The 20011-nt window shown below is 37.8% G+C and overlaps 1 protein-coding gene across 1 annotated transcript; it reads right to left on the bottom strand.

The window, feature by feature from the left end:
• Positions 1–447: 447 nt before the first annotated feature.
• LOC147487889 (uncharacterized) lies at positions 448–1035 on the bottom strand. The gene has a single exon (XM_086574172.1). It carries the CDS (start codon positions 1033–1035, stop codon positions 448–450), a length of 588 nt encoding a protein of 195 aa, XP_086430298.1.
• Positions 1036–20011: the final 18976 nt, after the last annotated feature.

The following is a 20011-nucleotide window of genomic DNA, read 5'->3' as shown; positions in this document are numbered from 1 at the left end:
ACTATTCGGGATGTTATGGGCCAAAGCATCAGCTAGCCTGTTGGTTTCCCGGAACACATGAGTAATATTGAAGTGCTCCAACTCTTCCTTCATAGCTTGTATCCGTCGAATCAGTTTCTCTACCACCCATGGATGCTTATTTCTTCTGTTCAAGAAAGATATGACATTGGTAGAATCTGTTTGAACCTCGAGTTGTTTGATGCCAAGCCTTAGTGCCATTTGCAATCCTTGCTCGACTGCCTGCAGCTCAATCAGCGGAATGCTCTTGTATTCTGAACTGCCATGGCTTGCTGCTGCCCATCCCCCTTCTGCTCCTTGTAAGGTCCCGTCAATATTCAAGTTAAACACGTTCATTTCTGCTCTCCCCCATTTGCATAACAGCTTTCTTTCAATTTTGATTCCCACGTTCATATTCCACGTTTCCATGAACTGGTGAGTCTCAGGACACTATGCTATCACGATATTCATGCCCATTAGCTTAGTTCTTGTTGTGCTAAACACTTCCTCAAACACCTGATTCGCATCAGCACTTTTGTTCTTGAAGATACGGTCACTTCTAGCCTTCCAGATCATATACATGAAACCATTCCACACAATACGAATTCCATCATTAATATACCCTTTGCCTCTTGTAATTTTTTCCACCCAATCCACCTCTCCTTCCCAAGTCAGTTCAATATTTCTATTGAATCCCATTCTCTGAATAAGAAATTTCCATACCTTTTTTGCGAAATTGCAGTGATAGAATAGGTGCTGCTCTGTTTCGGTCTCTTTCCAGCATAACACACACGTATCAGCTTGTATCTTCTTCCACTCCCTTAGTTTCTTAAGTGCCTTCAGAGCGCCAGACATAGCCATCCATGAGATAAAAGAGTGGCGCGGTATTCTATTTGAATACCACACTATTTTGGCCCACTTCACTTTCTGTTTTATACCTCTTAAGCTTTCGTATGTTTCTTTTATGGTGTACTCACCATGGTTGGACGAAGTCCAGACCACTTTGTCTCCTTGCCCCATAATCTCTGCTTCCTCCATCTCCTGTATAAAATCGCTAAAGTGCACATTGATTCTCTGTGGTATACTTACGTGTGAGCTTACATTAGAATGAATGAAAAGTACTTGAATGATTGAATGAACGTACCTACGAGCGAGCTTGCGTTAAAAAGAATGCAAAACACAGGATTGAATGCACCTACGTGTGAGCTTGCACTATAATGAATGCAAAACACCGGATTAATTGATTGATTGTAGAAAACTCATGTTCTTATTGCTTTTTCCGGATACAGCCCTATTCTTGAACTAATACATCAAAAGGCGTGTTATAGAGCCAAAAGGAGACAAAAGGACTCTAAACGGGACATCAAGGAATAACTGGGAAAAAGTGCCAAAAAAAGTAAAACTGTCAAAAGTCAACTGTCAACGATAAAAGTGAAGTGAAGGGCCCAAAAACTCAAAAGCACAGGAAACACTCCAAGGCTTCAAGGATCAATGACGAAACCCTTTGTAAGACAAGGACTAAGCCTCCAAACCCTAAACCTTAGCCTAGATCATATAAGTTAGATCTAAGATGAACACAACTTCCAAACCTTATAACCCCACTTTATACACCGACAGAATGCAAAACATTTAACTAAATGCATCTACGTGGGAATTTGCATTAGAATGAAGGCAAAACATTTGATTGATTAAATATATGCGAAACACTTGATGGAATACACTTACGTGTGAGCTTGCGTTATAATGAATGAAAAACACTTTATTGATTGAATGAACGTACGTACAAGCAAGCTTGCATTAGAACGAATGCAAAACAATTTATTGAATGCACCTACGTGTGAGCTTGCAGTATAATGATTGCAAAACACCAGATTGATTGATTGATTGTAAAAAACTCATGTTCTTTTCGCTTTTTCCGAATACAACCCTATTATCGAACTAATACATCAAAAGACGTGTTATAGAGCCATAAGGAGACAAAAGCACCTAAAAGGGACATCACGGAATAACTGGGAAAAAGTGCCAATAAGTCATACTGTCAAAAGTCAACGGTCAACGATCAAAGCCACAATCAACGATAAAAGTTAACTCAAGAGTCCAAAAACTCAAAATCACTCGAAACACTCCAAGGCTTCAAGGATCAATGACTAAACCCTTTGTAAGACAAGGACTAAGTCTCTAAACCCTAAACCCTAGCCTAGATCATTTAAGTTAGATCTAAGATGAACAACTTCCAAACTCTATAACCCCACTTTATACACCGACAAAATGCAAAACACTTGACTAAATGCATCTACTTGGGAGTTTTTATTAGAATGAATGCAAAACACTTGAATGATTGAATGTACACAAAACACTTGATGGAATACAGTTACATGTGAGCTTGCATTATAATGAATGAAAAGCACTTAATTGATTGAATGAACGTACCTACAAGCGAGCTTGCATTAGAACGAATGCAAAACACATGATTGAATGCACCTATGTTTGAGCTTGCACTATAATGAATGAAAAACACCGGATTGATTGATTGATTGTACAAAACTCGTGTTCTTATCGTTTTTTCCCGATACAACCCTATTATGGAATTAATACTGTAACACCGTATTTAAAATACATAGTTTTCTATTTATTAATTTATTTATTTATTTATTTAAAATTTGATTGGATTGGATTTGGGATATGTGGTCCTGGTTTCTGGGCCCGAGTCTGTGTTGGGCTTAGGTTTCAAACCCAGATAGATATTCATATTTATCTAGAGAATAGGGTTCTTAGAGAATAAAATATAATAAAAATTGAGGCAGAGATAGAAGTTGGATTGCTAGAGTGTTGGAGCGCGATGATTCAAACTATGATGAATTCGTAAGAGCTGTTAATAAAGGTGAGTAGTTAGTTTTTCTATTTCACGGAAATCCTTAGTTTTACTGGGATATAGACAAAATTCTACTGTCCAATGTTTCCGTTCATTTTTATGTTTGTTCTTCTATAGTTATTCGGCGATATTGTCGAATTGTTAAACTAGATAATGCTATTGTATCGTTTTGATTAATTTGAACTGTCGAAGCTTTATGGCCCGTTAATGGCAGTTAAAGCCCAACATAAAGAAATTGGCATGTTTGTCTGTTTGATCTTTTTCTTTGTTGTGGTTTTGAATTTGTGGATTGAGGTCGGGGGTTAAGTATTGGAGGTTGGTTGTTGGTGATTGGATGAGCTGTTCAAGCTCTGAAAGGGCGTTAATGGCGTCGCCCAGCAAAAGGAACATAATCGGCCTGATGGTTTTGGTTGAACTCGGTTTTGGTGTGATGTTAAGTTATTATTTTGTACGGTGGGTTGGTTGTGTTATGATTGGGTTGGGTAGTGAGATGTGGGCTGTTGAAGCTCCGGAGGGGACGTTAATGGCAGCGAGAAATTTCTTGGTCTAGTTTTGGTGAAGATTGTGAATTCAAGAATTGAGGTTTTTACTTTGGTTAAAGTTGTAAGGGTTTGGTTTTGGGTGATTTTCGGTGGGTTTGTGTAGGGTGGTGTGTGGTGGCCGATTTGGTGGCTGGTGGTAGAAGAGGTTGCTGGAGCTAGTGAGGGAGATGACCGGCTGGGCTTGGGCTTTGGGCCAAAGCCTTTTAGTTTTGTTCTTTAGGGCCAATTTCTATTTTTTTGTTTGGGCCGAACCACATTGTTGTTTTGGGCCATTTTATATTTATTTTGTTTTGGGCCTAAACATGGGTTAGTGGTTAGGCCAGATTCTATTATTTAGTTTTGGGCCTTGGGCTGGTTTCAGTTTTTGGACTTTAGTTTTTAGTTGTTTGGGCCCGGTTTTGTTTTAGTTGTTTGGGCCAACATTAGATTGTTTTGTTTGGGCCGGTCCACATTAGTTTAAGTTGTTGGGCCAGTAAGTTTAAGTGTTTGGGGCCAATTTCTAATATTGTTTGGGCCAGTCCATAGGACTTAATAGAGATCTAAATGGGTCTTTCAACATTTAGACTTTTGGGTTCTAAGGTTTGGGTTTAGGCTTAGCTAGTTGGGTCCGAACCATTACCTTAGTCATGAGCCCATGAGCCATGCACCTTGACCTTAGTCATGAACTATGGCTATGACTCTGAACCTGTTGAACATGGAAACGACAGGTTGACTTTGATAAGACGTGTTGACTTTGACTTTTGACCGTTGACTGTGGAATGTTGACTTTCTTTTCCAGATTTTCACATATTTAAGAATATAGACAAATGTAGTAATAAAATATTGTCAAAAATTGTATAACTTTGTTTGTCATTATCTAATAAAGATTTGACGTGAGTAGTGTATAAAATATATACATATTGGCACGTAACAAGAGGGGAATTCTTATAAGACTTGTGATTTGGACTCGAATAATTATGCGTGATATTTGGACTTGAGTTGTTCCTTCTTTTAAAGTCGTTTCATTTTGATATTTGGTGGAATGGTCTTATATTTTGATTATTTATATACTATTTATATTGTGCACAAATGGAAATAATGCATGCCTTTAATGGTGAATTGAGTTCACATAAATATATGGAATGAATACGTTACATGATTGATTGCTATTATGAGTTGCTACTGAAATGAGTTGTAGTAATTATGAAGGCTTGAGATATTCCATATGGTGTAGTGCAATATATGATTGGCACGGGAAATAATAAGTTTCGAGACTTGATATAGAGATATTTGGATATCGTGCAATGAATAGTATTGGCACGTGATAATGTGGATTGTATTATAACGAGAAACGTTGAGCTTCAGTACAATTAAGTATACTAGCATAAGATAGAATAAGAATTATTCTGAGATATAAAGGTATGACACCTGAATAAATTACGTAACGAAAATCCTAGAACCTAGCTACCACAACTCATGTGATTTGCCTTTGTGATGGGCGTATGTGATATGATTGGCCCTTCGAGAGTTTCAGTGAATCTGAATGGCCTTTCTGGCGTAAGTAATGTGATTGGCCCTTCTGGCGTTTCAGTGAAGTTGAAAGGCCCTTCTGGCGTAGCCGAATGGTGGCTTAATTATTCCGTTCACAAAATTAGAACGAGACGCGCGATATTTTATGCCGTATAATGACAGTACTTACATAATGGCTTTCGTGTGAGGGTTACCTAGTGTGCGGCATCCCGCTCAGGGTAGTTACGCACGGAGTGGTTCATTATGTAAGGGGAGGCATGTGGATGTACATGTTCGGCGTTGGAAAGCGATTGTGGTAGCCAAGGAAACTAGGTAAGACATAGATACGACGTGATTTTAGGGACACGCAAAGAAAGCCTTAATTAATATAATTATGGTAATATGTTGGTTAATGATGTATCTTTAGATAGATGATTGTATATGGATTTGCATAAGGGTGGGTCAAACTAATTACTTGTGCAGAGACGACCCACTCTGTAATTGAGCATGAAATGCGGTAAGTATAGAATATGCTTGGCTGGTTATTAGTTTAGTTAGAACCTAAGGCGCCTCGTGGAGGAACTAAATGCCTTTGTATTATTGTCGGAAAGTTAAGGCGCCTCAGTGGAGGAACTACCTGCCTTAATTATGGAACTTAAGGATGTTGTAGTAGTTGTTGGAAGTTAAGGCGCCTCGGTGGAGGAACTAACTACCTTATGGATTGTGTATATATATGTATAAGTATATGTTGTAGTTTAGAGCTACTCACACAAGCATTTTTATAATCTTGATCCGATTTGCATGTTTGCTTATCGGGTGTGTTAATTAAATGAACATAGTTGATAAGTCTTGACAGGTTTAGTGTTGAAGAAGGTTGGTTGCTGCTTATGGTTTGCGTTAGCGTTGCATTTCAGGATATGTTTTGTTTTCCCTTGCAGTGATATAGATTTTCAGTTGAGACAAGGTTATTTGTATTTTCATTTCTAATTTTAAATAAAGAGTTATTGAAAAAAGATTTGTAACTTAATCAGTTTTGTGAATTTTTGTAATGAAGAGGACTTTTGTTATTTTGAAATTTTTATTGGGTTTTAATTATCCACGTATTTAAACTGATTATGGGTTTTTGGGAGTTGAGAGTGCATCACACCTCGAAAATCGAAGAGTCGGGAACAAATATTGTTTTCCCGAATTCTTTCAAAATTCGGGGTGTGACAAATACCTCAAAACGCGTGTTATAGAGACAAAAGGACCCTAAAAGGGACATCATGGAACAACTTGGAAAAATTGCAAAAAAGTCAAACTGTCAAAAGTCAACGATCACGATCTAAGCCATAGTGAACGATAAATGTGAACTCAAGGGCCTTAAGACTCAAAAGCAGTTGAAACACTCCAAGGCTTGAAGGATCAATGACTAAACCTGTTGTAACACAAGGACTAAGACTCTAAGCCTCTTAGCCTAGATCATATAAGTTAGATCTAAGATGAAAACTTCCAAACCCTATAACTCACTTTATACACCGACAGAAAGCAAAACACTTGACTAATTGCGTCTACGTGGGAGTTTGCATTAGAATGAATGCAAAACACTTAATTGATTGAATGTATGTGAAACATTTGATGGAATACACTTACATTTGAGCTTGCATTATAATGAATGAAAAGAACTTGATTGATTGAATGAACGTACCAACAAGCGAGCTTGCATTCGAACGAATGCAAAACACATGATTGAATGCATCTACGTGTGAGTTTGCACTATAATGAATGTGAAACACCGGATTGATTGATTGATTGTAGAAAACTCATGTTCTTATCGCTTTTTCTGGATACAACCCTATTATGGAACAAATACATAAAAAGGCGTGTTATAGGGCCAAAAGGAGACAAAAGGACTAAAAAGGGACATCACGAAATAATTGGGAAAAAGTGCCAAAAAGTCATACTGTCAAAAGTCAGCGGTCAACGATCAAAGCCATAGTCAACGATAAAAGTGAACTCAAGGGCCCAAAAACTCAAAATCACTTGGAAACCTCCAAGGCTTCAAGGATCAATGACTAAACCCTTTGTAAGACAAGGACTAAGCCTCTAAACCCTAAACCCTAGCCTAGAACATATAAGTTAGATCTAAGATGAACAAGTTCCAAACCCTATAACCCCACTTTATACAACGACAGAATGCAAAACACTTGACTAAATGCATCTACGTGTGAGTTTGCATTAGAATGAATGCAAAACACTTGATTGATTGAATGTATGCGAAACACTTGATGGAATACACTTACGTGTGAGCTTGCATTATAATGAATGAAAAGTACTTGATTGATTAAATGAACGTACCTACAAGCGAGCTTGCATTATAACGAATGCAAAACACATGATTGAATGCACCTACGTTTGAGCTTGCGCTATAATGAATGCAAAACACCGGATTGATTGATTGATTGTAGAAAACTCATGTTCTTATCGCTTTTTCAGATACAGCCCTATTCTGGAACTAATACATCAAAAGGCGTGTTATAGAGCCAAAAGGACCCTAAAACGGACATCATGGAATAACTGGGAAAAAGTCAACGATAAAAGTGAACTCAAGGGCCCAAAAACTTAAAAGCACAGGAAACACTCCAAGGCTTCAAGGAACAATGACTAAACCCTTTGTAAGACAAGGACTAAGGCTCTAAACCCTAAACCTTAAACCCTAGCCTAGATCATATAAGTTAGATCTAAGATGAACAACTTCCAAACCCTATAAGTACACTTTATACACCGACAGAATGCAAAACACTTGACTAAATACATCTACGTGGGAGTTTGCATAAGAATGAATGCAAAACACTTGATTGATTGAATGTATGCGAAACACTTGATGGATAACACTTACGTGTGTGCTTGCATTATAATGAATGAAAAGCTCTTGGTTGATTGAATGAACCTACCTATAAGCGAGCTTGCATTAGAACGAATGCAAAACACATGATTGAATGCACCGACGTGTGACCTTGCACTATAATGAATGCACAACTCCGGATTGATTGACTGATTGTAGAAAACTCATGTTCTTATCGCTTTTTCTGGATACAACCCTATTATGGAACAAATACATAAAAAGGCGTGTTATAGGGCCAAAAGGAGACAAAAGGACTAAAAAGGGACATCACGGAATAATTGGGAAAAAGTGCCAAAAAGTCATACTGTCAAAAGTCAGCGGTCAACGATCAAAGCCATAGTCAACGATAAAAGTGAACTCGAGGGCCCAAAACTCAAAATCACTTGAAACCTCCAAGGCTTCAAGGATCAATGACTAAACCCTTTGTAAGACAAGGACTAAGCCTCTAAACCCTAAACCCTAGCCTAGAACATATAAGTTAGATCTAAGATGAACAAGTTCCAAACCCTATAACCCCACTTTATACAACGACAGAATGCAAAACACTTGACTAAATGCATCTACGTGTGAGTTTGCATTAGAATGAATGCAAAACACTTGATTGATTGAATGTATGCGAAACACTTGATGGAATACACTTACGTGTGAGCTTGCATTATAATGAATGAAAAGTACTTGATTGATTAAATGAACGTACCTACAAGCGAGCTTGCATTATAACGAATGCAAAACACATGATTGAATGCACCTACGTTTGAGCTTGCGCTATAATGAATGCAAAACACCGGATTGATTGATTGATTGTAGAAAACTCATGTTCTTATCGCTTTTTCAGATACAGCCCTATTCTGGAACTAATACATCAAAAGGCGTGTTATAGAGCCAAAAGGACCCTAAAACGGACATCATGGAATAACTGGGAAAAAGTCAACAATAAAAGTGAACTCAAGGGCCCAAAAACTTAAAAGCACAGGAAACACTCCAAGGCTTCAAGGAACAATGACTAAACCCTTTGTAAGACAAGGACTAAGGCTCTAAACCCTAAACCCTAGCCTAGATCATATAAGTTAGATCTAAGATGAACAACTTCCAAACCCTATAAGTACACTTTATACACCGACAGAATGCAAAACACTTGACTAAATACATCTACGTGGGAGTTTGCATAAGAATGAATGCAAAACACTTGATTGATTGAATGTATGCGAAACACTTGATGGATAACACTTACGTGTGTGCTTGCATTATAATGAATGAAAAGCTCTTGGTTGATTGAATGAACCTACCTATAAGCGAGCTTGCATTAGAACGAATGCAAAACACATGATTGAATGCACCGACGTGTGACCTTGCACTATAATGAATGCACAACTCCGGATTGATTGACTGATTGTAGAAAACTCATGTTCTTATCGCTTTTTCTGGATACAACCCTATTATGGAACAAATACATAAAAAGGCGTGTTATAGGGCCAAAAGGAGACAAAAGGACTAAAAAGGGACATCACGGAATAATTGGGAAAAAGTGCCAAAAGTCATACTGTCAAAAGTCACGGTCAACGATCAAAGCATAGTCAACGATAAAAGTGAACTCAAGGGCCCAAAACTCAAAATCACTTGGAAACCTCCAAGGCTTCAAGGATCAATGACTAAACCCTTTGTAAGACAAGGACTAAGCCTCTAAACCCTAAACCCTAGCCTAGAACATATAAGTTAGATCTAAGATGAACAAGTTCCAAACCCTATAACCCCACTTTATACAATCCGACATGAGAATGCAAAACACTTGACTAAATGCATCTACGTGTGAGTTTGCATTAGAATGAATGCAAAACACTTGACTAAACACTTGATGGAATACACTTACGTGTGAGCTTGCATTATAATGAATGAAAAGTACTTGATTGATTAAATGAACGCATTACAAGCGAGCTTGCATTATAACGAATGCAAAACACATGATTGAATGCACCTACGTTTGAGCTTGCGCTATAATGAATGCAAAACACCGGATTGATTGATTGATTGTAGAAAACTCATGTTCTTATCGCTTTTTCAGATACAGCCCTATTCTGGAACTAATACATCAAAAGGCGTGTTATAGAGCCAAAAGGACCCTAAAACGGACATCATGGAATAACTGGGAAAAAGTCAACAATAAAAGTGAACTCAAGGGCCCAAAAACTTAAAAGCACAGGAAACACTCCAAGGCTTCAAGGAACAATGACTAAACCCTTTGTAAGACAAGGACTAAGGCTCTAAACCCTAAACCCTAGCCTAGATCATATAAGTTAGATCTAAGATGAACAGCTTCCAAACCCTATAAGTACACTTTATAATAACCCAATGAATGCAAAACACTTGACTAAATACATCTACGTGGGAGTTTGCATAAGAATGAATGCAAAACACTTGATTGATTGAATGTATGCGAAATACTTGATGGATAACACTTACGTGTGTGCTTGCATTATAATGAATGAAAAGCTCTTGGTTGATTGAATGAACCTACCTATAAGCGAGCTTGCATTAGAACGAATGCAAAACACATGATTGAATACACCGACGTGTGACCTTGCACTATAATGAATGCACAACTCCGGATTGATTGACTGATTGTAGAAAACTCATGTTCTTATCGCTTTTTCTGGATACAACCCTATTATGGAACAAATACATAAAAAGGCGTGTTATAGGGCCAAAAGGAGACAAAAGGACTAAAAAGGGACATCACGGAATAATTGGGAAAAAGTGCCAAAAAGTCATACTGTCAAAAGTCAACGGTGAACGATCAAAAGCATAGTTAACGATAAAAGTGAACTCAAGGGACCAAAAACTCAAAAGCACAGGAAACACTCCAAGGCTTCAAGGAACAATGTCAAAATCCATTGTAAGACAAGGACTAAACCTCTAAACACTTGACATATTGGAAAACACTTGACTAAGATGAACAACTTCCAAATCCTATAACCCACTTTATACTCCGACATATTGGAAAACACTTGACTAAGTGCATTTACGTGGGAGTTTGCATTAGAATGAATGCAAAACACTTGATTGATTGAATGTATGCAAAACATTTGATGGAATACACTTACGTGTGAGCTTGCATTATAATGAATGAAAAGCACTTGATTGATTGAATGACCGTAATTACAAGCGAGCTTGCACTAGAACGAAAGCAAAACACATGATTGAATGCACCTACGTGTGAGCTTGCACTATAATGGATGCAAAACACCGGATTGATTAATTGATTGTAGAAAACTCATGTTATTTTCGCTTTTTCCCGATACACCATATTATGGAACTAATACATCAAAAGGCGTGTTATAGAGCCAAAAGGAGACAAAAGGACCTAAAAGGGACATCACGGAATAAATGGGAAAAAGTGCCAAAAAGTCATACTGTCAAAAGTCAACAGACAACGTTCAAAGCCATAGTTAACGATAAAAGCGAACTCAAGATACCAAAATCTCAAAATCACTTGAAACACTCCAAGGCTTCAAGGATTAATGACTACACCCATTGTAAGACAAGGACTAAGCCTCTAAACCCTAGCTTAGATCATATAAGTTAGATCTAAGATGAACAACTTCCAAACCCTTAAACCACACTTTATACACCGACAAAATGAAAAACACTTGACTAAATGCATCTACGTGGGAGTTTGCATTAGAATGAATGCAAAACACTTGACAGAATACACTTACATGTGAGCTTGCATTAGAATGAATGAAAAACACTTGAATGATTGAATGAACGCATCTACAAGCAAGCTTGCGTTAGAACGAATGCAAAACACAAGGTTGAATGCACCTACGTGTGAGCTTGCATTATAATGAATGCAAACCACCGGATTGATTGATTGATTGTAGAAAACTTTTGTTCTTACCGCTTTTTCTAGATAGAGCCTTATTCGGAAAATAATACATCAAAAGGCGTGTTATAGAGCAAAAAGGAGACAAAGGACCCTAAAAGGGACATCATGGAATAACTGGGAAAAAGTGCCAAAAAGTCAAACTGTAAAATGTCAACGATCAACGATCAAAGTCAACGATAAAAGTGAACTCAAGGGAACAAAAACTCAAAAGCACAGGAAACACTACAAGGCTTCTAATATCAATGACTAAACCCATTTTAAGACAAGGACTAAGCCTCTAAACCCTAAACCCTAACCTAGATCAAAGAAGTTAGATCTAAGATGAACAACTTCCAAACCCTATAACCCCACTTTATACACCGACAAAATGCAAAACACTTGGCTAAATGCATCTACGTGGGATTCTGCATTAGAATGAATGCAAAACACTTAATTGATTGAATGTATGCAAAACACTTGTTGGAATACACTTACATCTGAGCTTGCATTATAATGAATGAAAAACAGTTCATTGATTGAATGAACGTACCTAGACCGAGCTTGCATTAGAACGAATGAAAAACACATGATTGAATGCACCTACGTGTGAGCTTGCTTTAGAATGAATGCAAAACACCAGATTGATTGATTGATTGTAGAAAACTCATGTTCTTATCACTTTTTCCGGATACAACCCTATTATAGAACTAATACATCAAAAGGCGTGTTATAGAGCAAAAAGGAGACAAAAGGACCTAAAAAGGACATCACGGAATAACTGGGAAAAACTGCCAAAATGTCATACTGTCAAAACTCAACGGTCTACGATCAAAGCCATTGTCAATGGTAAAAGTGAGCTCAAGGGCCCAAAAACTCAAAATCACTTGAAACACTCCAAGGTTTCAAGTATCAATGACTAAACCCTTTGTAAGACAAGGACTAAGCCTCTAAACCCTAAACCCTAGCCAATATCATATAAGTTAGATCTAAGATGAACAACTTCCAAACTCTATAACCCCACCTTATACACCGACAGAATGCAAAACAATTGACAAAATGCATCTACTTGGGAGTTTGCATGAGAAGGAATGCAAAACACTTGATTGATTGAATGTTTGCGAAACACTTGATGGAATACACTTACGTGTGAGCTTGCATTATAATGAATGAAAAGCACTTGATTGATTGAATGAACGCACCTACAAGCGAGCTTGCATTAGAAAGAATGCAAAACACATGATTGAATACAGCTACATGTGAGCTTGAACTATAATGAATGCAAAACACCGGATTGATTGATTGATTGTAGAAAACTCATGTTCTTATCGTTTTTTCCGGATACAACCCTATTATCGAACTAATAGCTCAAAAGACGTGTTATAGAGCCAAAAGGAGACAAAAGGACCCAAAAAGGGACATCATTGAACAACTGGGAAGAACTTCCAAAAAGCCAAACTGTCAAAAGTCAACGTACAACGATCAAAGCCATAGTCAACGATAAAAGTGAACTCAAAGGCCTAAAAACTCAAAAGCACTTGAAATACTACCAGGCCTCAAGGATCAATGACTAAACCCTTTGTAAGACAAGGACTAAGAATCTAAACCCTAAACCCTAGCCTATATCATATAACTTAGATCTAAGATTAAAAACTTCCAAACCCTATAACCCCACTTTATACACCAACAGAATACAAAACACTTCACTAAATACATCTACGTGTGAGCTTTCACTATAATGAATGCAAAACACCGCATTGATTAATTAATTGTAGAAAACTCATGTTCTTATAACTTTTTTCTGATAGAGCCATATTCTGAAACAAATACATCAAAACGCGTGTTATAGAGCCAAAAGGAATCAAAAGGACCCTAAAAGGGACATCATGGATTAATTGGGAAAAAGTGCCAAAAAGTAAAATTGTCAAAAGTCAACGGTCAACGATCAAAGTCAACGATAAAAGTGAACTCAAGGGCAAAAAAACTTAAAAGCACAGGAAACACTCTCAGGCTTCATGGAACAATGACTAAACCCTTTGTAAGATAAGGACTAAACCTCTAAACCCTAAACCCTAGCCTAGATCATATAAGTTAGATCTAAGATGAACAACTTCCAAACCCTATAACCCCACTATATACTCCGACAGAATGGAAAACACTTGACTAAATGCATCTACGTAGGAGTTTACATTAGAATTAATGCAAAACACTTGATTGATTGAATGTATGCGACACACTTGATGGAATACAATTACGTGTGAGCTTGCATTATAATGAATGAAAAGCACTTGCTTGATTGAATGAACATACTTACAAGCGAGCTTGTATTAGAACGAACGCAAAACCCATTATTGAATGCACCTACGTGTGAGCTTGCACAATAATGAATGCAAAACACCGGATTGATTGATTGATTTTAAAAAACTCATGTTCTTATCGCTTTTTCCATATACAACCTTGTTATGGAACAAACACATCAAAAGCTGAGTTATAGAGCCAAAAGGAGACAAAAGGACATAAAAGGGACAACACGGAGTAATTGGGAAAAAGTGCCAAAAAGTCATACTGTCAAAAGTCAACGGTCAACGATCAAAGCCATATTCAACGATAAAAGTGAACTCAAGGGCCCAAAAACTCGAAAGCACAAGAAACACTCCAAGGCTTCAAGGAACCATGACTAAACCCTTTTTAAGACAAGGACTAAGCCTCTAAACCCTAAACCCAAGTATATCATAAAGTTAGATCTAAGATGAACAACTTCAAAACCCTAAACCCCACTTTATACTTCGACGGAATGGAAAACACGTGACTAAATGCATCTACGTAGGAGTTTGCATTAGAATGAATGCAAAACACTTGATTGCTTGAATGTATCTGAAACACTTGATGGATTACACTTACGTGTGAGCTTACATTATAATGAATGAAAAGCACTTGATTGATTGAATGAACGTACCTACAAGCGAATTTGCATTAGAACGAATGCAAAACACATGATTGAATGCACCTACGTGTGAGCTTGCACAATAATGAATGCAAAATACCGGATTGAATGATTGCTTGTAGAAAACTCATGTTCTTATCGCTTTTTCCAGATACAACCCTGTTATGGAACTAATACAGCACAAGGCGTGTTATAGAGCCAAAAGGAGACAAAATGACCAAAAAGGGACATCACGGAATAACTTGGAATAAGTGCCCAAAAGTCATACTATCAAAAGTCAACGATCAACGATCAAAGACATAGGTAACGATAAAAGTGAACTCAAGAGCCCAAAAACTCAAAATCACTTTAAACTATCCTAGGCTTCAAGGATCAATGACTAAACCCTTTGTAAGACAAGGACTAAGCCTCTAAATCTTAAACCCTAACCTAGATCATAGAAGTTAGATCTAAGATGGACAACTTCCAAAACCCTATAACCACTTTATACACCGACAGAATGCAAAACACTTAACTAAATGCTTCTACGTGGGAGTTTGCATTAGAATGAATGCAAAACACTTGATTGATTGAATGTATGCGAAACAGTTGATGGATTACACTTACGTGTGAGATTGCTTTATAATGAATGAAAAGCACTTGATTGATTAAATGAACACACCTACAAGCGAGCTTGCATTAGAAAGAATGAAAAACACATGATTGAATGCACCTATGTGTGAGCTTGCACTATAATGAATGCAAAACAACGGATTGACTGATTGACTTTCGAAAACTCATGTTCTTATCGTTTTTTTCGGATAAAGCCCAATTATGGAACTAATACCTCGAAAGGCGTGTTATATAGACAAAAGGACCCTAAAAGGGACATCATGGAACAACTGGGAAAAACTGCCAAATAGTCAAACTATCAAAAATTAATAGTCAACGATCTAAGCCATAGTCAACGATAAAAGTGAACTCAAGGGCCGTAAAACTCAAAAGCACTTGAAACACTCCAAGGCTTGAAGGGTCAATGACTAAACCCTTTTTAAGACAAGGACTAAGCCTCAACTTCCAAACCCTATAACCCCACTTTATACTCCGACAGAATGCAAAACACTTGACTAAAAGCATCAACGTGGGAGTTTGCATTAGAATGAATGCAAAACACTTGATTGATTGAATGTATGCGAAACACTTGATGGAATATACACTTACATGTGAGTTTGCATTAGAATGAATGAAAAACACTTGAATGATTGAATGAACGTACCTACAAGCGAGCTTGCGTTAGAACGAATACAAAAGACATGATTGAATGCACCTACGTGTGAACTTGCACTATAATGAATGCAAACCATCTGATTTATTGATTAATTGTAGAAAACTTTTGTTCTTACCGCTTTTTCCGGATACAGCCCTATTCTGGAACTAATACATCAAAAGGCGTTTTATAGAGCAAAAAGGAGACAAAAGGACCCTAAAAGGGACATCATGGAATAACTGGGAAAAAGTGCCAAAAAGTAAAACTGCAAAAAGTCAACGCTCAACGATCAATGTCAACGATAAAACTGAACTAAAGGACCCAAAAACTCAAAAGCACAGGAAACACTCTAAGGCTTCAAGGATCAATGACAAAACCCATTTTAAGACAAGGACTAAGCCTCTAAACCCTAAACCCTAACCTAGATCATATAAGTTAGATCTAAGATGAACAACTTCCAAACTCTATAACCCCATTTTATACACCGACAGAATGCAAAACACTTGACTAAATGCATCTACTTGGGAGTTTGCATTAGAATTAAAGTAAACACTTGATTGATTGAATGTATGCGAAACACATGATGGAATAAACTTACGTGTGAGCTTGCATTAAAATGAATAAAAAGCACTTGATTGATTGAATGAACGTACCTACAAGCGAGCTTACATTAGAACGAATGCAAAACACATGATTGAATACACCTACGTGTGAGCTTGAACTATAATGAATGCAAAACACCGGATTGATTGATTGATTCTAGAAAACTCTGTTCTTATCGTTTTTCCCGGATACAACCCTATTATCGAACTAATACCTCAAAGGCGTGTTATAGAGCCAAAAGGACCATAAAAGGGACATCATTGAACAACTGGGAAAAACTGCCTAAAAGTCAAACTGTCAAAAGTCAACGGTCAACGATCAAAGCCATAGTCAACGATAAAAGTGAACTCAAGGGCCTAAAAACTCAAAAGCACTTGAAACACTACAGGGCCTCAAGGATCAATGACTAAACCCTTTGTAAGACAAGGACTAAGCCTCTAAACCCTAAACCCTAGCTTATATCATATAAGTTAGATCTAAGATTAAAAACTTCCAAACCCTATAACCCCACTTTATACACCAACAGAATACAAAACACTTCACTAAATACATCTATGTGTGAGCTTGCACTATAATGAATGCAAAACACCGCATTGATTAATTGATTGTAGAAAACTCATGTTCTTATCACTTTTTCCGGATACAGCCATATTCTGGAACAAATACATCAAAAGGCGTGTTATAGAGCCAAAAGGAAACTAAAGGACCCTAAAAGGGACATCATGGAATAACTGGGAAAAAGTGCCAAAAAGTAAAACTGTCAAAAGTCAACGGTCAACGATCAAAGTCAACGATAAAAGTGAACTCAAGGGCCCAAAAACTCAAAAGCACAGAAAACACTCTTAGGTTTCATGGAACAATGACTAAACCCTTTGTAAGACAAGGACTAAGCCTCTAAACCCTAAACCCTAGCCTAGATCATATAAGTTAGATCTAAGATGAACAATTTCCAAACCCTATAACCCCACTTTATACTCCGACAGAATGGAAAACACTTGACTAAATGGATCTACGTAAGAGTTTGCATTAGAATGAATGCAAAAACACTTGATTGATTGAATGTATGTGAAACACTTGATGGAATACACTTACGTGTGAGCTTCCATTATAATGAATGAAAAGCACTTGATTGATTGAATGAACGTACCTACAAGCGAGCTTGCTTTAGAACGATTGCAAAACACATGATTGAATGCACCTACGTGTGAGCTTGCACTATAATTAATGCACAACACCAGATTGATTGATTGATTGTAGAAAACTCATGTTCTTATCGCTTTTTCCGGATACAACCCTATTATGGAACTAATACATCAAAATGCGTGTTATAGAGCCAAAAGGAGACAAAAGGACATAAAAGGGACATCACGGAATAACTGGGAAAAAGTGCCAAAAAGTCATACTCTCAAAAGTCAACGGTTAACGATCAAAGCCATAGTCAACGATAAAAGTGAACTCAAGGGCCCAAAAACTCAAAAGCACAGGAAACACTCCAAGGCTTTAAGGAACAATGACTAAACCCTTTTCAAGACAAGGACTAAACCTCTAAACCCTAAACCCTAGCCAAGATCATATAGGTTAGATCTAAGATGAACAACTTCCAAACCCTATAACCCACTTTATACTCCGACAGAATGGAAAACACTTGACTAAATGCATCTACGTAGGAGTTTGCATTAGAATGAATGCAAAGCACTTGATTGTTTGAATGTATCCGAAACACTTGATGGAATACACTTACGTATGAGCTTGCATTATAATGAATGAAAAGCACTTGATTGATTGAATGAACGTACCTACAAGCGAGCTTGCATTAGAACGAATGCAAAACACATGATTGAATGCACCTACGTGTGAGCTTGCACTATAATTAATGCAAAACACCGGATTGATTGATTGATTGTAGAAAACTCATGTTCTTATCGCTTTTTCCGGATCCAACCTTATTATGGAACTAATACATCAAAAGGCGTGTTATAGAGCCAAAAGGAGACAAATGGACCAGAAAGGGACATCACGGAAAACTGGGAAAAAGTGCCGAAAAGTCATACTGTCAAAAGTCAACGGTCAACGATCAAAGCCATGAACTTAAGAGCCCAAAAACTCAAAATCACTTGAAACCTTCCTAACACAGCCAAATGCCTACTTGCAAAGGTACCAAGATTCACCCTCATTGGGGATGAACTTTATAAGAAGTCATTCCTAGGACCTCACCTACGATGTCGCTCCCCAGACCTCACTGAACTCGTCATGCGAGAGCTTCATGAAGGAATTTGTGGCAAAACATTGGGGGCAGAACATTCGCTCTCAAGATCCTAAGACCAGGGTACTTTTGGGCCTACATGCAAAAAGATGCACAAGTTTTTGCCCGCAAATGTGAAAAGTGTCAGCGACATGCTCTGCTTATCCATGCTCCCGTGACAGAGCTGCATCCATTGGTCAGCCCCTGGCCATTTGTGTTGTGAGGAACTGACACTATAAGACCCTTGCCACCCACCCCCAACAATGTCAGATTCTTACTGGTTGCGATGGGTTACTTCACCAAGTGGATAGAGGCAGTTCCCTTTGTCTTCATTTGAGAGCTGGATGCCAGAAAGTTCATTTGGAACAACATTGTCTGTCTGTTTGGCATACACAAGGTCATCATCTCAGATAATGGGCAACAGTTCGTTGGCGGATCGGTGGCCGAACTCTATGAAGAGTTGCACATCACCCATCCTTTCTCAACCCCAAGGTATCCACAAGGTAATGGCCAGACTGAGGCCTCCAATAGGGTTATTTTGGATAACATGAAGCGCAAACTAGATGATGCGAAGGGTTTGTGGGTCGAGGAACTATCTAAGGTCCTATGAGCATACTGAACTACACCCACACGATTGACTGGTTAGTCTCCATTTTCACTGACCTACGGAACTGAAGCTATCATACCTCCCGAACTGATAGCCCATACTCAGAAGTCGGACGTTGTGCACACACTAGACAATGAGGAATTGTTATGCAGAGAAATGGATCTCCAAGATGAAAAACAAGAGAGCGGTGGCATTGCACCTGGCTGCCAACTAGCAGATTCTAAAAAGATCATACGACAAGAGAGTCTAAATTCGAGCTTTCAAATCTGGTGATCTGGTTATGTGTGAAATCCTGGAGCATAATGGCAAGCTAGGGCCCAACTGGGACGGACCTACATTATTGACAAGGTCGGTCAAACTGGTTTTTACTACTTACGTACTATTGAAGAGGACGTTCTGGTCATACCATGGAACGCAGAGCACCTGCGCAATTACTATCAGTAAATTGTTATTTCATACTTCTTTATACATTATTTATTCTCTCCAGTTATAAATAGAGTTCCTCACCTTGCAATCGAATTTTTTTCCTTGCGTAAGCTCTTTATTTATTATCCACAATGGACTAAGCCTTTAGAGAATTAACTTTTCACTATCTGGTCAAGAATATTATATGCCAATTTGCTTTAGAACCAGAGATACTAAGTTTGGAGGCATCGAACTATATACCAATTCCCTTCTCGTCCCCATGAATCATGAACTGTATGCCAGTTCTTTAAGACTGAGATTA

The sequence above is a fragment of the Coptis chinensis genome, chromosome 7 (assembly GCF_015680905.1).
Source record: "Coptis chinensis isolate HL-2020 chromosome 7, ASM1568090v1, whole genome shotgun sequence".
NCBI lineage: Eukaryota > Viridiplantae > Streptophyta > Magnoliopsida > Ranunculales > Ranunculaceae > Coptis > Coptis chinensis.
The sequence above is the reverse complement of the archived record's forward strand: the minus strand, read 5'-3'. Positions and strand labels throughout refer to the sequence as shown.